This window comes from Chanodichthys erythropterus, chromosome 4 (genome assembly GCF_024489055.1).
Source record: "Chanodichthys erythropterus isolate Z2021 chromosome 4, ASM2448905v1, whole genome shotgun sequence".
NCBI lineage: Eukaryota > Metazoa > Chordata > Actinopteri > Cypriniformes > Xenocyprididae > Chanodichthys > Chanodichthys erythropterus.
In genome coordinates this window covers 2,285,592-2,300,748 of record NC_090224.1, presented here as the reverse complement: position 1 = coordinate 2,300,748, position 15,157 = coordinate 2,285,592, and the positions used below count along the sequence as shown (strand labels likewise).

The window sequence follows — 15,157 nt, the reverse complement described above, 5'->3', positions numbered from 1 at the left end:
CACTGTTTTGAAACTGACATTGATTACAAACTTCCATTTTCTACAATACAATTCAAACTCTGTAAACAATAAAAAATCTAAATAAAAGGTGCCAGAGTATTAAACCACAAGTGCTACTAATCTATCATTATACTGTAGCAGTGATATTTTTAAGGCCAGCCTGGATGTTGGCAACACTCTGTTTCCCTTTACATAAAACCAATAGAATTTTTTGCCTTTTGGATTTTTGCAAAAAAATAAAAATAAAATAATAATAATAATAATAATATTATTAAAGGGTTCGTTCACCCAAAAATGAAAATAATGTCATTTAGTACTCACCCTCATGTTGTTCTACACCCGTAAGATCTTCGTTCATCTTCAGAACTCAAATTAAGATATTTTTGATGAAATCTGATGGCTCAGTGAGGCCTCCATTGATAACAAGACAATTAACACATTCAAATGCCCAGAAAGCTACTAAAGACATATTTAATGTGACTACAGTGGTTCAACCTTAATGTTATGAAGTGACGAGAATAGTTTTTGTGCACCAAAAAAAAAAAAAAAAAAGTGACTTTTCAACAATATCTAGTGATGGCCGATTTTAAAACACTGCTTCATGAAGCTTCGAAGCTTTACGAATCTTTTACAGTTATTACAGTTTGTACAGTATAAAAACCATTACGTGTATGGAATGTCCCCACAATTCACAAAAACAAACCTCTGTGTGTGTGTGTGTGTGTGTGTGTGTGTGTATGTGAGAGAGAGAGAGAGAGAGAGAGAGACAGACAGACAGAGACAGATACAGAGAGATTTTAAATTTGTGAACACAGAGCAGGAACGTGTACAAGGAAAAAGAAAAGTCAATGACTGTATAACATCAGATTGATAGAGATGTCATTGTTTTACATTATAGTATGCCATGTGATACTGTAAACTGTAAAAGGGATTGCCATGGTAGAGACTGACACATTTTTGTAACTCATCCTTCATCTGTAAAGATCAGTTATAGATTCAGTCATATGGTACAGTGAGATCATTTACTGCCCATTTACAACCTCATGACTGTGTCATACTGTATCACAACTTTTGATAACATACTGAATAGATACTATTAAAAACAATATGGAATTTATGTCAATTATGTAATTTAGGTAATGCAAGTGTATTTTCTGAGGTGGCATCTGTAAACTGTGTAAATATTTCAGCAGCAAGGGTGATTTGAAACATGTATCTTCAATCTAGCTACTGAATGAACTGATTGATAAAAGTAATAAAAAATTGAAAGAAGATCATACTGTTGTGTTTTGGTGATTAAACCAAATGTTCTCATTACATATCACAATGATCTTTTGTTTGAAACAGTGATTATGTAAAATGAAAATATGTACAGCAAGAACGAAAGCATGAGATCAGATTTTGAAAGAATGACTAGCTGTGTTACAAGTGTGATCAGTTTGGATTTTTGTATTAAGAGTTTTGAAAATGTACAACTTGTGAAAATAGTACCAACAGTACCACTGACCTTAACCTCAGTGTAAGTTTTTAGGATGTGCTGGAGTAGACTTTACAGAGTGCTCACCTCTTGTATTGTCAATACAAGATCTTGACCAAAAAATGATGCACCTCTCAATGGAAATAAATGTTGTGATGTTACTTCCATCAAGAGGTGCATCAATTTTTGGTCAAGATCTTATATTGACAATACAAGAGGTGAGCACTCTGTAAAGTCTCCTCCAGCACATCCCAAAGACTTTCAATGAAATTAAGGTCTAGAATCTCAATTCATGTGTGAAAATGATTCTTCATGCTCCCTCCCAACAATACTTTCACAATTTTAACCCTGATGAATCTTGACATTGTCATCCAGGAATATGGCTATGATACATCTTAATACATGGTTGCTTAAAAAATGAAAATCTACACACTCCATCTTTTAGGGTTAAAAGAACCGTTGCCAAACATATAACATGCTAGAAACAAAATAATCACTGTAATAATGATCCATTCATACAATAGATTCTTAAGTATGTGCCCATTAAAATCCAAACAGTGACTTTTTTTTGGCCGGGCAGTGTATTATGAATTTTGAAACCTAAAATAATCACCAGAAGTAAAAAGCAAAACGTACACTAAGCTTCCTACAGTTTGAGTTAGAATAGTTTGCAAGAGTGTGATTATAATAACTGATGATGAGCAAAATTATTTAAAAGTAATGCTCAGCAATATTATCACCCTGGGTGTGCATTATTTTTCAATAATTCAAAACCTTTCATCAATTATTACTTACATTTTGTAATACATATTGTAAGTTTAGAAGTTTTGACATTTATATAAAATATTTATGAATATATAAAAGCATTTATGAAGTGAAAAAATGTTACAAGACCATTTGAATTTATGTTGAATTTACTATTAATAATTTTATGAGATATAGTTTTTTTCCTTTTCCTATCCCATGATCATGGAAACATTTCAACATATAATTTCCTTACATCTATACAACTAAATTCAGCTTCTTCCAAAAATAAAAGTAAATAAACAAACAAACATACTGGCACAAACAGCATTTTAAAAAATCCAGCGCTCATGCAATAGATACACAATGGTCAAAAGCATGTTTACATACATAATAACAGTTTAAAAGTAGCACAGTTTGGCCTGTCCCTAACAAACATAGTGAACAAGATCAATGAAGTCATGTTTTCTCTCACCTACGTCCAATGGAGTGACCACAGTCAGAAGAGACAGATGAGCTATCTGCCAGCGCACAGCATACAGGAGAACAGTCACATTGTATAAATCACACAGCCCTCTACCCTGAACCTCCAGGACACAGCTGGCCTGTGGCTCACAAGAAAATGATTATGCACAATCCACAGGCTTTGCCATAGCTCAAGGCGAAGAGCAACTCAAAACAGCCTGAGATTAGGAAGGGTGCAAACAGCATGAAATGTTGCATTTGCTCAGAAACCTAAAGGGACTGTATTAATCACTTATTCATCACAACCATCATCACCATCATTGTATCTTAATGAGTGTCATAAGTCATTATCATCCATTATTTTCCACTTAATGTTTATGAACAGCATCTGTGGCATGACATTGATTACGTCAGAGAGTAATTTCAATTCATCCCTCAATGAAGCACATATATTTATTAAAACGTACATTAAAGGGAGTCAAAAATAAAATACTATCATGATTTACTCACAATCATTGTTCCAAACCTGTAAAACTCTTTCTTCTGTCTAACATAAAAAAGATATTTTGAAGATGTTAGTAACTAAACAGTTTTGGTTCCCATTCACTCACATTACTTAAACAAAAATGAAGTGAATGGGAACTGAAATGGTTTGGTTCCAAAATTCTTCAGAATACCTGCTTTTTATGTTCCACAGAAGAAAAAAAAAGTCATATTTTGGGTGGACTATCCCTTTGAAGGTGCATTCAGTAATTTAAATGTTTTCCTTATTAAAAAGACTCCAGTCACATCAGTAACCTACTAAAATCTTGACTTTTTTATTTTGCTCTTACAGAATAAATGAATCATAGATGACTGAGAATTTCTGCAATAGCTTCGTTAACTGAAAACTTAGGCTACGTTTACACGTGGGTGGCTATTTTCATAAACGGACATTTCAACCTCTCCGGTTTCAAAAATAACATCGTGCACGCATGTCAGTTTTCAGAAAAGTTTTCATTTACACGTACCCGTGTATATATGCCGTCAAGAGCATGCCAAACCTGTAGGTGGCGGTGTAACGAGAAGCTCAAGCCCACGTAAGCCAATCAGAATCCCGAAAATAGCAACGAATCACTTCGTCTTCCTCTTTTGAACAAGGATGGCGCCAGGATCATCATTCGTGTGGTCTGACCAATAATGGAGCAGCTGTATTTGCAAATGCAAACACACAAGAAGAGTTTGCACCAACATAAATGCGACTGCTACTCTGAACGCTTCCATGATCACATGTAAACATAGGTCGCACTTTTGACGTAGGTGCGAGCTCTGGCGCATACTGGGATGTCGGCTGCCTAAACACCCGTTTGTCTCAGTTTACATACAAACGTGCAAATGAAGATTTTCAAAATCTCCACTCTGGCCGGAGTTTTTAGAAAGATTCGTTTTCAGAGGCGAATTCTACGTTTGCGTGTAAACGAAGGGCGCAAACGAAGGGAAATGTCTCTGTTTTTCAAAATAACCATGTATGTGTAAACGGGGAATAAGTTTTGCATGATGCTACATCCACACCACTAGGTGTCAGTATGACTGTCTTATCATCCAGCAAAACATGGGCTGCATCTGAAAACCTAGGCAGATGACTTGTTGCCTCGCTGCCCTATCAGGCAATGAGTTTGCAGGCAGCATTTGCACACGAAGACACGAAACTGATTTCAGATGTCGATGGCGTAACATTTTAATGATCTACAGCAAAATAGAGCGAGTTTGGTGAGAACTAAACAAATATTTATTTACTACAATAGTAATTTCTCGTTTGAAATGACATCAGAAGTGGAAAAACATCTACACACAAACTAACCAGAAACCGCAACTTTCATACGCCATCTTTCTTTTTTTAGCTCAACTGTCATGAATGGAATGCATAGGATTGTGGGATATCAAAAGCAGTGAAGGATACATCTATGCTGCCTTCAAAAATCAATCAGATGAAGGTATCTCAGGAGACAGGAAATGAAGCTAACATTGGATTTGGACATGCTTTGATGCCTTTCTACCTTGTAATGCATCCTCCAAAGGCAGCATTTTTAAGTTTTACGATACAGCTATGAACTAAGTGCACCCTAAATTAAAAACATGTTGGTAACTTGAACTGTAAAAAGTTATCTAAATTGGCTTTTGAGGTACGACTATATTTTCAGTTAAAGAAACTGCGTTATATGTTAATTTTTATGAACTGAAGGAATTTAAAAGAAATTTAACCATAATAAGAGTGTTGTAGGTGATTGCAAAGGTGGTTGCTTACTAACCTTCTGTTCACTAGATACGTCCATCACTAGATGGTCCTCCTTCAATGCAAATCTATGTTTTTTTTTCTGCTTTATCATCCTTCAAGCATATGTTATCTAGAAAAGTAAGCAAAAAAAGGTGATTAAGCATAACTCTCCTTAACAAGCTGCATGGTAACATAACTAACTTCAATTTGGGCTGGTAATTATGAAATACAGTCCAGCAATCACTTGCGGTTATCTATAGGATGTTAAAATCACAGTGTTGACCTTGCTCTGAGAAGGCTGTGATTAATATACCAGACCAACTGAAACCGGAGTAGGTCTACAGCCAGACAGAGTGGGAAGAAATTTGAACACAGTGCTTTGAAGGACTGAACCTGATACAGTTGAAATATAAGGGCACCCTGAGCCTGCATCTGTGGACAAATCAAATCAGATGTGAGTGACAGGGTGCAGTACTGCAGAAGCAGACTATTATAGTGTCTTGTTACCCTTCAGTCTGATCACCAGAGCGGGTTAAATGGGCTGCAGTTTGTCCATACTCTCAAAAGCAAACACATAGTATGTGCTGGCATCTTAAACCTCCAAGTAGCTGCATATTGCTTTACCGTGTATGAATTTGGCCGTTCACATAGACAGGCTGATTGTTATTTAGGGGTAAATGGTTCCACCGAATCTCTTTGGAGGCTTTTGTCCTAATGAGCTATCTGTTGATGAGCTCTGTCGGGGTATATGAGCCACAGGCAAAGCCCAACGCATTCATCTGACCTCAGACTCGTAAAATCTATATCATTAGCCATTACAGTGCTCACAAATGAAAATGGGATTTGTATGTTTCATTTTTTGTGGTTCTTGAATGCTCAGATCATAGTCGCACAAAGACTGCTCAATTCTTATAATGAAATTCAGGAAACACTGATGAATCGCAGTTCTAAACCACCTTGACCACGACTCCTGAACAAATTTGATTTGAGACTTGTGGGAAGGTTGTTATTCTGTAAGACAGGGTTGCCCAAACTAGGGTTTGTGTGTTGATGAAAAGCTAATAATCAATAAAATCATAAACATAAAAAATGAATAATTAAAATAAAAAATCTAAATAAAACACTTAATATAAGAGATTAAATATTTTGTTTACCTGCATGTCATGAAACCGTTAACATTCAAATGTGTTGTTAAAGTGTTGAAATATTAACTCTCGGGGGGTACTTCAAGTAAAAATTTTATGTCAAAGGGGTTTGGCTGAGAAAAGCGCTTGGAAATCTTTGCTGTAAGAAGCTGTACAGTAGTTGCTTGACATGAAAAATATGAAAAGAAACAAGAAAGGGAAATATATATGAAGAAATCAACTCTGAATTCACATTAGAATTAGTTCACCCAAAAGTAAAAATTCTGTCATCATTTACTCACCCTTATGTCGTTCCAATCCCGTATGACTTTCCCTCTTTCTTCAGTGAAACACAAAATGAGAATTTTTGAGGAATATGGTGGTCGATTTTTCCCCCATTCAATTATAATGAATGAAGACGGGGCTTTTAAACTTCAAAAAGAATGCAAAAAGCATAAAAAAATCATCACAAAGCATCCTGAACAATGTGAATTTAATCACATGCATTGTATTGTTCTACTCACTAGTTTCGAATCCCAGATCTGTACTCTGAAATCTACATCTGACAATAATATTCAATAAAAACAGATAAAAATGAGGTTCATAACATTTCTGTACAAAACACTGCAGTATATTACACATTAATATTTATCATAACCCAACAGAGAGGAACATTTACTTTTCAAGGAATTAGTAAATATAACAGTGCATCTAACAAAATACTGTTACATATACATATATACAGACATATGTAGCATTAAATAGCTAAAAAATAAAAAGTTAAACACTGTGACATAATTTTACAGCTTCTTACTATGTATGTACAATAAAAGTGGTACAAGTGTAAATGTACAACAAATCGCTAATTCATTGTCCCACAAAGCATTCAACATTATTATAAAGCTGAGCAGATTTCAGTATCTTCACATGTTCAAATCCTATTGCATCTGTGAAACATCTTCTCTGAGATCCTCAGGAAACTACTTCAGTGCTTTCTGTCTGTTGAATTTCTAGTGGAAAATTGGCTAAAATGGTGCTAAAAAGTGCTAAAATGGTTTTATGCACTGATTGTTCTTCAGTCTAAAGCTGCCAGCCAACTGCACAGTGAGAGAGAATGACCTTGTAAATGTGCAGCATATTATAGGCGTCTCAAATGTGCCTTAAACGCTCTTCTCCTCACTATACAGGGTAATGGAAGAGGACATGAGGACAAGTTTGGTGGGCAGACAAGTTCAGTCTAAAAAACCTCCTCTTCTTCAGCTTCACATCCGTAATCTGTAAAGACAAAGGTTTTAATGAATTCTGTGGTTTCGGGATAAATGGTGAAAAAGACAGAATGGTAAAGATTAGATTAGATGGTAGACTGCTACCAGGACACTTCTGTGATAAGCAAGAATTTGTAGATGAGAGGAGGAGAGGAGACGGGATAGGGGCAGTTTATCAAGATGATAAACACTTCAAATGCAGTCTGCCACGAATGCTAGAGAGTTACAGCCCACTTAGCATTACACAATTTGTCAAGATGAAGAGCCAGACCTTGGAACTAATCTGGGAAACCCTTGATCACTGAACCCTTGAGCCGTGACTTCATTATCCTTGTCAGTGACAAGGCTACAATCCGCTGTGACATACTGACCATTTCCACCTATCAGCTCCATGGCGCTAACGCAAGACTCTTCCACCTCTTCTTCAATTTCTTCTTCTTCCTCAGCGGGTTCCTCATATGCCACAGGCCCAATTTCCAACACAGGGGGAGGGGTGGGGGCCGGAGGGGGCTCTGGGGCTGCAGGAGGCAACATTGTGGTGATGTTGGGAGTGACCTGAAATAAAGAAGTAATATTTTAGAACAACAAACATCAGTGTGTTAAAAGACAATTGCCAGATTTGCTATATTTGTTTATAAATTCACAATGCTCCTCAAACCAGGGGCGGTTCTAGGATGTGATCTTCGGGGGGTGAGAAATTCTGAGAATCTGTAGCAAGGGACCATCACCTAAATGATGCCTCTTTAAATCGCCACCACTATATAACAGTTTACGTTCAGTTAAGATAATGTTTATGTGGATACTCGTCAAAATGGACATTTTTGCTGTATTTTGCGTGTATTTGCTCAAGAAGACGCGAAAGATAACTCGGTACGTTAGTGCTGTCTGAGAGGCGGCTTTCATGATGCTGTGAAAGAGAACTTGCGCTATGTGATAGATCATTTCACCTGAAGCACACTCACTGCGAGCAAGTTTTCTTTCACAGCATCTTGTGATTGAATGGCTTAAAATCACTTGAATGTTTAAACTGACAAGACTTAAAAACATGTGAAAATGATAAACTTTCTTGAGGAAGCAACACTAGCCTGATCATTCAGACAGATGATTATAGTTTTAGGGGAGCTAAAGCCCACCTAAAAAAGGCCTAAAACCCCCCTGCTCCAAACTCTGAAAATCTGAAATTCTACTTCCAGATATAAATCATTATGTCAATACTTTTTGGTTGGTACTACATGTAAATGTGCATCTAAAACATTACATTGTGGTGCAATATGGGGCAATGTGGGTAATGACGTTTTGAATCTGGTCTGAAAAATCTTACCTCTTTTCCTAATAATCTCCATAATTTTCAATTCTGAAGCGCAGTGGCTAAGATATGTACATATCATTTGTACATGTACATCTAACATACTAAATCGTGGTGCTCATGTGGGTAATGCAGGTTTGAATCTGGCCTCTATCAATTTCTGATCCCATTTTCTGTTTTCTTAAAAACAATTTTCCATAATAATGTCCAATGCTCATTCTTAGTCAGCACCATATTGCAGTGGCCGGCATACATACATCTGATATGTTCAATCGTGGTGCTCATGTGGGAAATGCAGGTTTGATTCTGACCTGCAACAAGTCCTGATCCCATTTCCCCTCTTTCTCGCGAATAATTTCCATAATAATGTTCAATACTGACTCTAAGTCAGCACTATAATGTGGTGGCCACCATATGTGCATCTGAGTTCAATCATGAAGGAAATGCAGGTTTGAATCTGGCATGCAATGTGTGCTGATTCTATTTCCTTTCTCTGCCCATAATAATCTGCTGTCATTCTCCACTATCTGTCCAATAAAGTACAAGTAAATAAATAACTAAAAATAGTGATTCTTCACATTACAGTCGAGGCAAAAACAGAGATTAAATCAAGATAGAAAAAAGAGAGCCCAAGTGAATCAGGGCTACATCTCCCAGCAGGCATCTGTGTAAGGAAGTACAGCTTAGGGGAAGCAGAGGCCTAAATCAATTATCATGTTGTGAAAAACGGAGGAAGAACATGAAAGTCTCAGTGGTAATTATAGTACAGACTTGCCGCTGTACCGTGAGGCCGCTCTTCAGGCGGTGCCAGTTAAGGGGAAACAGCAGCAGTGGGGATCTTGTAATAGGGACTGCCAGGCTTGGCAAACGCCTAAAAGACACCCTGCAGCTCACCTGTGGGTTACACCCTGAGTGAGTAACCCAGGCTGGGATCACAGAGACATGCAGAGGCCTGATGGCTGGAGAATCTGGGCTGGGGCATTAATGATCTCATTAGGAACAAGACAATTATGAAAACTTTCTAGTACTTATCTTATATGTGTATTACTTTTTTTTCATTCTACAGTTGCTTACCACATCTGAACTAAGACCCTTATGTATGAAACAGTGCTCTGCTTGTTTGTTTTGTGTGAAAAAAAAAAAAAAAAACTTTTAAAGTTTCTTCGTTAAGAATGACTCTACTCTGAATCTTGCAGAAAAATGCAAAATTCATTATATAACACTGATCTTATTTCAGAAGATCTCGGTAGCAACCTGGATGGGACATTGGGGAGCCATCGGGGAACTTCAGCCAGTAGCACAGTTCCTCAACAAACCGTCCATACCGGCGTGATGAATACGATCCTCAACTGGATGGAACTGAAATAAATACTTTGATTGTTGCGATCCTATCAGACTTATGATTCGTAACAAAGCACTTTTTGCCAGAGGAGAACTGGCCCCCCGACTAAGCCTGGTTTTTCCCAAGGTTTTTTTCTCCATTTTAACACCGATTTGCCACTTGTTTGCCACCTGATGTCACCTGTTGGAGTTTGGGTTCCTTGCCGCTGTCGCCTTTGGCTTGCTTAGTTGGGGACACTTGACATTTGATTTGACATTTGATATTCAACAGTATTCTTGATATTTATTCAACAGTGCTTTGATCTGCCTGCATTGACACTATTCTTTAAGAGCTGCTTTACAGCCAAAATTATGTACCAGTTATCAATGTAAAGCTGCTTTGACACAATCTGCATTGTAAAAAGCGCTATATAAATAAAGGTGACTTGACTTGACTTTAGTGTGAGAGCAAAGTTGACCCCTGCAGTCATTTTGTGCTTGATTTTTTTTGTCACAGAAACTGGCCACAGCTTCAGGCCACATTGCTGCTTATTCAAGCCTGACCAATCTGAAGAGTGACACTAAGACCTAGAAAGCACAAAGCCAATCCATCAAATTTTGTGGCTTGAACATTATCACAGATATTGACTTTCAATTAAATGTATATGCCATATTTACCCCATTTTGTGAAATATGCTGGTTCGCCATTACTGCCGTGACATTTAGCTATGATGTATTTGATTATAGTGATGGATTTACCACTGAAGTCAAGTAGGGTTAGTGAAGTGAATTTGATTTGACCTCTACTAAGCTGATATTCATAAAATATAGCTCTTTAGGTCAACAAGAAAACAGACTGCAAACAGTTTTCCACTGAGATGCCATTCAGTAATCACATTAGACCTTAGGTTATGACATGAGAGGCATAGTTCAAAAAGAGAAGAGGAAATTCTTGCCATATTTAGTTTTTAATGTCTAAGGCTGTGTGTCCAATCAAATGGGTTGCAAAAAGAATAACCATGGATTGTGCTGACACGTGCTTCATGTTAAAACTATACTAACACTTATTTACAATATTTATGCTAACACTTCACTATTATCTACAACTATTGCCTCAATACTCCTGATTTACTGCTTATTAATAGTTAATAAGGTACTTGTTGTAGCTTTTAAGTTTAGGTATGGGGTAGGATTTAGGAATGTAGAATATGCTCATGCAGAATAATGCATTAATATGTGCTTTATTAGTACTAATAAACAGCCAATATGCAAGATAATAAGCAACTAGTTAAAAGTGAGAATTTCCCACACTAAAGTGTTACCAAATTTATTTTTGTATATTGCTAGGTCTATGAATATTTAAAGAACCTCATTTTCTTTTACCATAATGCTGGACTACTACTTGATGTCCAATGTAAAATAATCTTCGAATGGACAATAAAACATATTATTAACATTAAAGGTGCTAAAGAGGATGTTTTGTTATATACATTTTTGCAATATTACTTGAAACTGTCTTTACTAACTGATAAAAGACTATTTATTAGGTGCACTGAAAGGAATAATATTAATATACATCATCTGTGCACGAGGTAGGGCCTTAAAAACATCGATCATCGCGTAAACGATTGGCCCTCTGGCTTGTCAGTCACTGCCATGACGTTCCTTGTGCGAGACGTGCGCGGCTGCACGCTCCAGTAACTTTCCAAACTCCGTAGGCGCTGCATGCAATGTTTTTGTCAGGAGACAGGAGTAACAACTGCAGATTATGAGTTACCTGCAGTGAGTCTGACATAATGAATCCACTAACACGACACAGTGAATGCCGGTGGTAAACACTCGTGTTCCAATACTCGTGCACAAGTTTTGGGAGGCGTTCCCTTGAAATGAGCTGTGAAGGAGGGGGGTTGTTCTTACGCATGCGCTCATTTCAAAAACTCACTAACAGTCTTTGGTTTCTCAGTCGACGAAAAGATCCTCTTTAGCACCTTTAACAGTAATTCTACAGGGCCCTCATTTAACCTACCGGTGTGGCTGCTGTCCTCTTCTTCTTGGGAGCGGATGATATCAAAGGGCGGAGCCTAAAGAAACAAGATAGAAAGGTAAAATAATTATTTTGTGAATCTTCAATGGTCTCATACTTCTTCACAGCAGCTCAAGCATTGATAGAAGAGCTCATAACAAGCCTAATTTTCCTTCTAAAAATATGAAAATATGAAGCATACTTCCTGCCCCCTCCTTCACTCCCACCCCACAGCAGATTACTGAGGCATATTTAAAGCAATAGATTCACACTGAGACCTGCACTACTGAGGCTAAAGAAGCCCTGTGGTGCTGATGAAATGCTTAGCTTACACTTCCCGGCAACTGGATTTAAACATCAAACACCAGCACTATTTAGGGCTAATATTAAAGAGACCAGTATAAAACATTAATTAGTTTGATGGGGGAAGGGAGAGAGGAAGAGGGAACATTCTGAAATGAGAATGACCTTGATCTGGCTTCATGTTAGTCCAGTGTACACCATGAAGACAGACTGCTATTTATGTCATAATTATGATGTGCTGGTTCAGAGCTAAATTGGTACAATGGCAGTTCAATGTTTTGTCTGTGCATTCCTATATACAAGACAGAAGAAGAATATGTAGGTAAGCTATTTTTGTACAAAATAAATAGGAGCATATGCTATACTCAAAAACTGCTTCTTTTTTTTAAAAAAAGTGAATGCTTGGAGCTTGTCTCATTTCAATTGGTCAAGCTCCACCTGATCTCATAAGGTTTACCTTAGAGTGTGCCAAAAATCATCAAAAATACAGAAAGGCTTGGTGTGTCTTTGAATGCCCAAAGGCTCACCTGAATGTGCCAGAATGACTGAGAATAAAAACAGCATTATAAGTAGACAAGAATTTGCATGACGCTATGCAAAACAGCACTGACTGTGAATAGAAAGTTGCCTTCAAAAGATTTTACAGCAAATTCCCACAGAAAATCCAAGCCAAATAATCTACAAATTTGGAAAGCTTTATCAAAACAGACACGAAAGGGTTAGTTCACCCAAAAATAAAAATTCTGTCATTAATTACTACCTGAAAAACCTTTGTTCATCTTTGGGGCACAAATTAAGATATTTTTGATAAAATCCGATGACTCAATGAAGCCTCCATTGACAGCAAGACAATTAACACTTTCAAATGCCCAGAAAGCTAAAGACATATTTAAAACAGCTCATGTGACTACAGTGGTTCAACCTTAATATTATGAAGCGACGAGAATACTGTTTGTGCACTAAAAAACAAAATAGTGACTTTATTCAACAATATCTATCGATGGGTGATTTCAAAACACTCCTTCATGAAGCTTGAAACTTTACGAATCTTTTGTTTTGAATCAGTGGTTTGGAGCGTGTATCAAACTGTCAAAGTCACGTGATTTCAGTAAACGAGACTTCATTACGTCATAAGTGTTTTGAAATGTTTCAAAATTTCAATTTGGTTCATGTGACTTTGACAGTTTGATACACGTTCCGAACCACTGATTCAAAACAAAAGATTTGTAAAGCTTCAAGCTTCATGAAGCAGTGTTTTGAAATCTCCCATCACTAGATATTGTTGAATAAAGTCATTATTTTGTTTTTCGTATTATCGTTGCTTCATAATATTAAGGCTGAACCACTGTAGACACATGAACTGTTTTAACACTAGAACTACCAAGGCAGTCATTTTGACCGTTTTAAAGATTTGCAATGTAATAACTTTGTTGAAATAAAACCCATATAATTACAGTTCCATGACTTTTCTTAAATTAATGTAAATTTTATTTTAACATTGTTATTTTATTAAAATTACAAAACACAAAAGAGTTCTGAGTATTTCTACCTTGAATGGCCATAGCGGTCAATTTGACCACACATATTACAGGCGTTGTATCTCCTCAGCGCTTTTTCCCGCCGTTAAAGATGTGCGTAGCCGTTGCCTAGCAACCTTTCTCTGGCAGTTTTGTGTGCTTTTGCTAAGCTAAAACTTAGCTTTACCGTCAAAATGGCAACAAGAAAGAAAATGACTGTCACTGAGGTTTTATCCTTGCTTGAGAACATTGATGATGCAGAGTCTGATGGAGGAGCAGAGAGCGATGTCTCTTGGTCTCTTGACAGTTCGTCTGACACTGATTCTGAGAGTGATTCAGAGATAATTCCGGTTCGTAAAAAAAGATTTTCTAGATTTCATTAGAGGCTGCATAAAATTGTTTCCGATTCGTGTGGTCCAAACATTTCCGATAATGCTAAAGCATTGTAAACTCCAAAAGTCAAAATGTATTGAATAAAGACAGATGTAATCATTTCCAAAATTCACAATATGTTTTTATCTAACGAAATATTCTGCTTCATTTTATATTTGTTGACATTTTGACTTTCAAAAACAACATTTTAACTGCGGTGAAAAACTTTGATCTCCAGCTTGCCGGATGCAAACTGCGGAAAGCAAATTGCGGCATGCACTTTTGTGGGAGGTCTAGTAGCTCTTACACAATAATATCACAAACATATTATATTATGTATGCTTAAATTACCCCACATTTTTCATAAAACATGACCATAGAAGCTTTGAAGTAAATATAACATGACAAAAATGACATTCACTGCTGTCTGGTATGAACAGTCAAAATGACCGCTATTGGCAGTTCTAGTAGTTATAGAATTCTGGTAGTGCTAGTGTTAAATATGTCTTTAGTAGCATTCTGGGCATTTGAAAGAGATAATTATCTTGCTGTCAATGGAGGCCTCAGCCATCGGATTTTATCAAAAATATCATAATTTGTGTTCCAAAGATGAACGAATTTTCATTTTTGGGTGAACTAAACCTTGAAGCGAGCAAACTGTTCACTTTTTTATCTATTAATTTATGGTATACTTGCACTAGTACTGAAAGTACTGCATATGCAAATGCAGCTTCACATAGAGTCTCAATATTGTATAAATATACAGAACAACTCACACAAAAACACTCACACAGGCGTATAAACACAAAGTAATGTGCAGAAAAGCTGGGCAGCGACTGTGCCTCCCTGGTGAGATCTCCCCAAGGACTTAGTGAGAGCACTTTCTTGGCCGATAAGGGAAAGTGCTGCTAATTAATCTGCTTAAGGAAGAGAGGAGGAGGAGAGAAAGAGCAAGCGAGAGAGAAAGTACATGCTGAGAAAGGGGCT

General features: G+C 37.0%; 1 protein-coding gene across 3 annotated transcripts in view; it reads right to left on the bottom strand.

Moving 5' to 3' along the window:
• Nucleotides 1-6,589: 6,589 nt before the first annotated feature.
• Nucleotides 6,590-15,157, bottom strand: part of brf1b (BRF1 RNA polymerase III transcription initiation factor subunit b) — an 86,353-nt gene continuing 77,785 nt past the window's right edge. For 2 of the 3 annotated variants that reach the window (XM_067383612.1, XM_067383610.1), the window contains 3 exons: nucleotides 11,982-12,036; nucleotides 7,701-7,884; nucleotides 6,590-7,339 (listed from right to left, as the gene is read on the bottom strand). In XM_067383612.1, the coding sequence (XP_067239713.1) occupies nucleotides 7,302-7,339; nucleotides 7,701-7,884; nucleotides 11,982-12,036 (277 nt within the window). In that variant the 3' untranslated portion in view covers nucleotides 6,590-7,301. Of the gene's footprint in view, nucleotides 7,340-7,700; nucleotides 7,885-9,561; nucleotides 9,604-11,981; nucleotides 12,037-15,157 lie in introns of those variants that run through there. The other variant, XM_067383613.1, reaches the window with a different exon arrangement.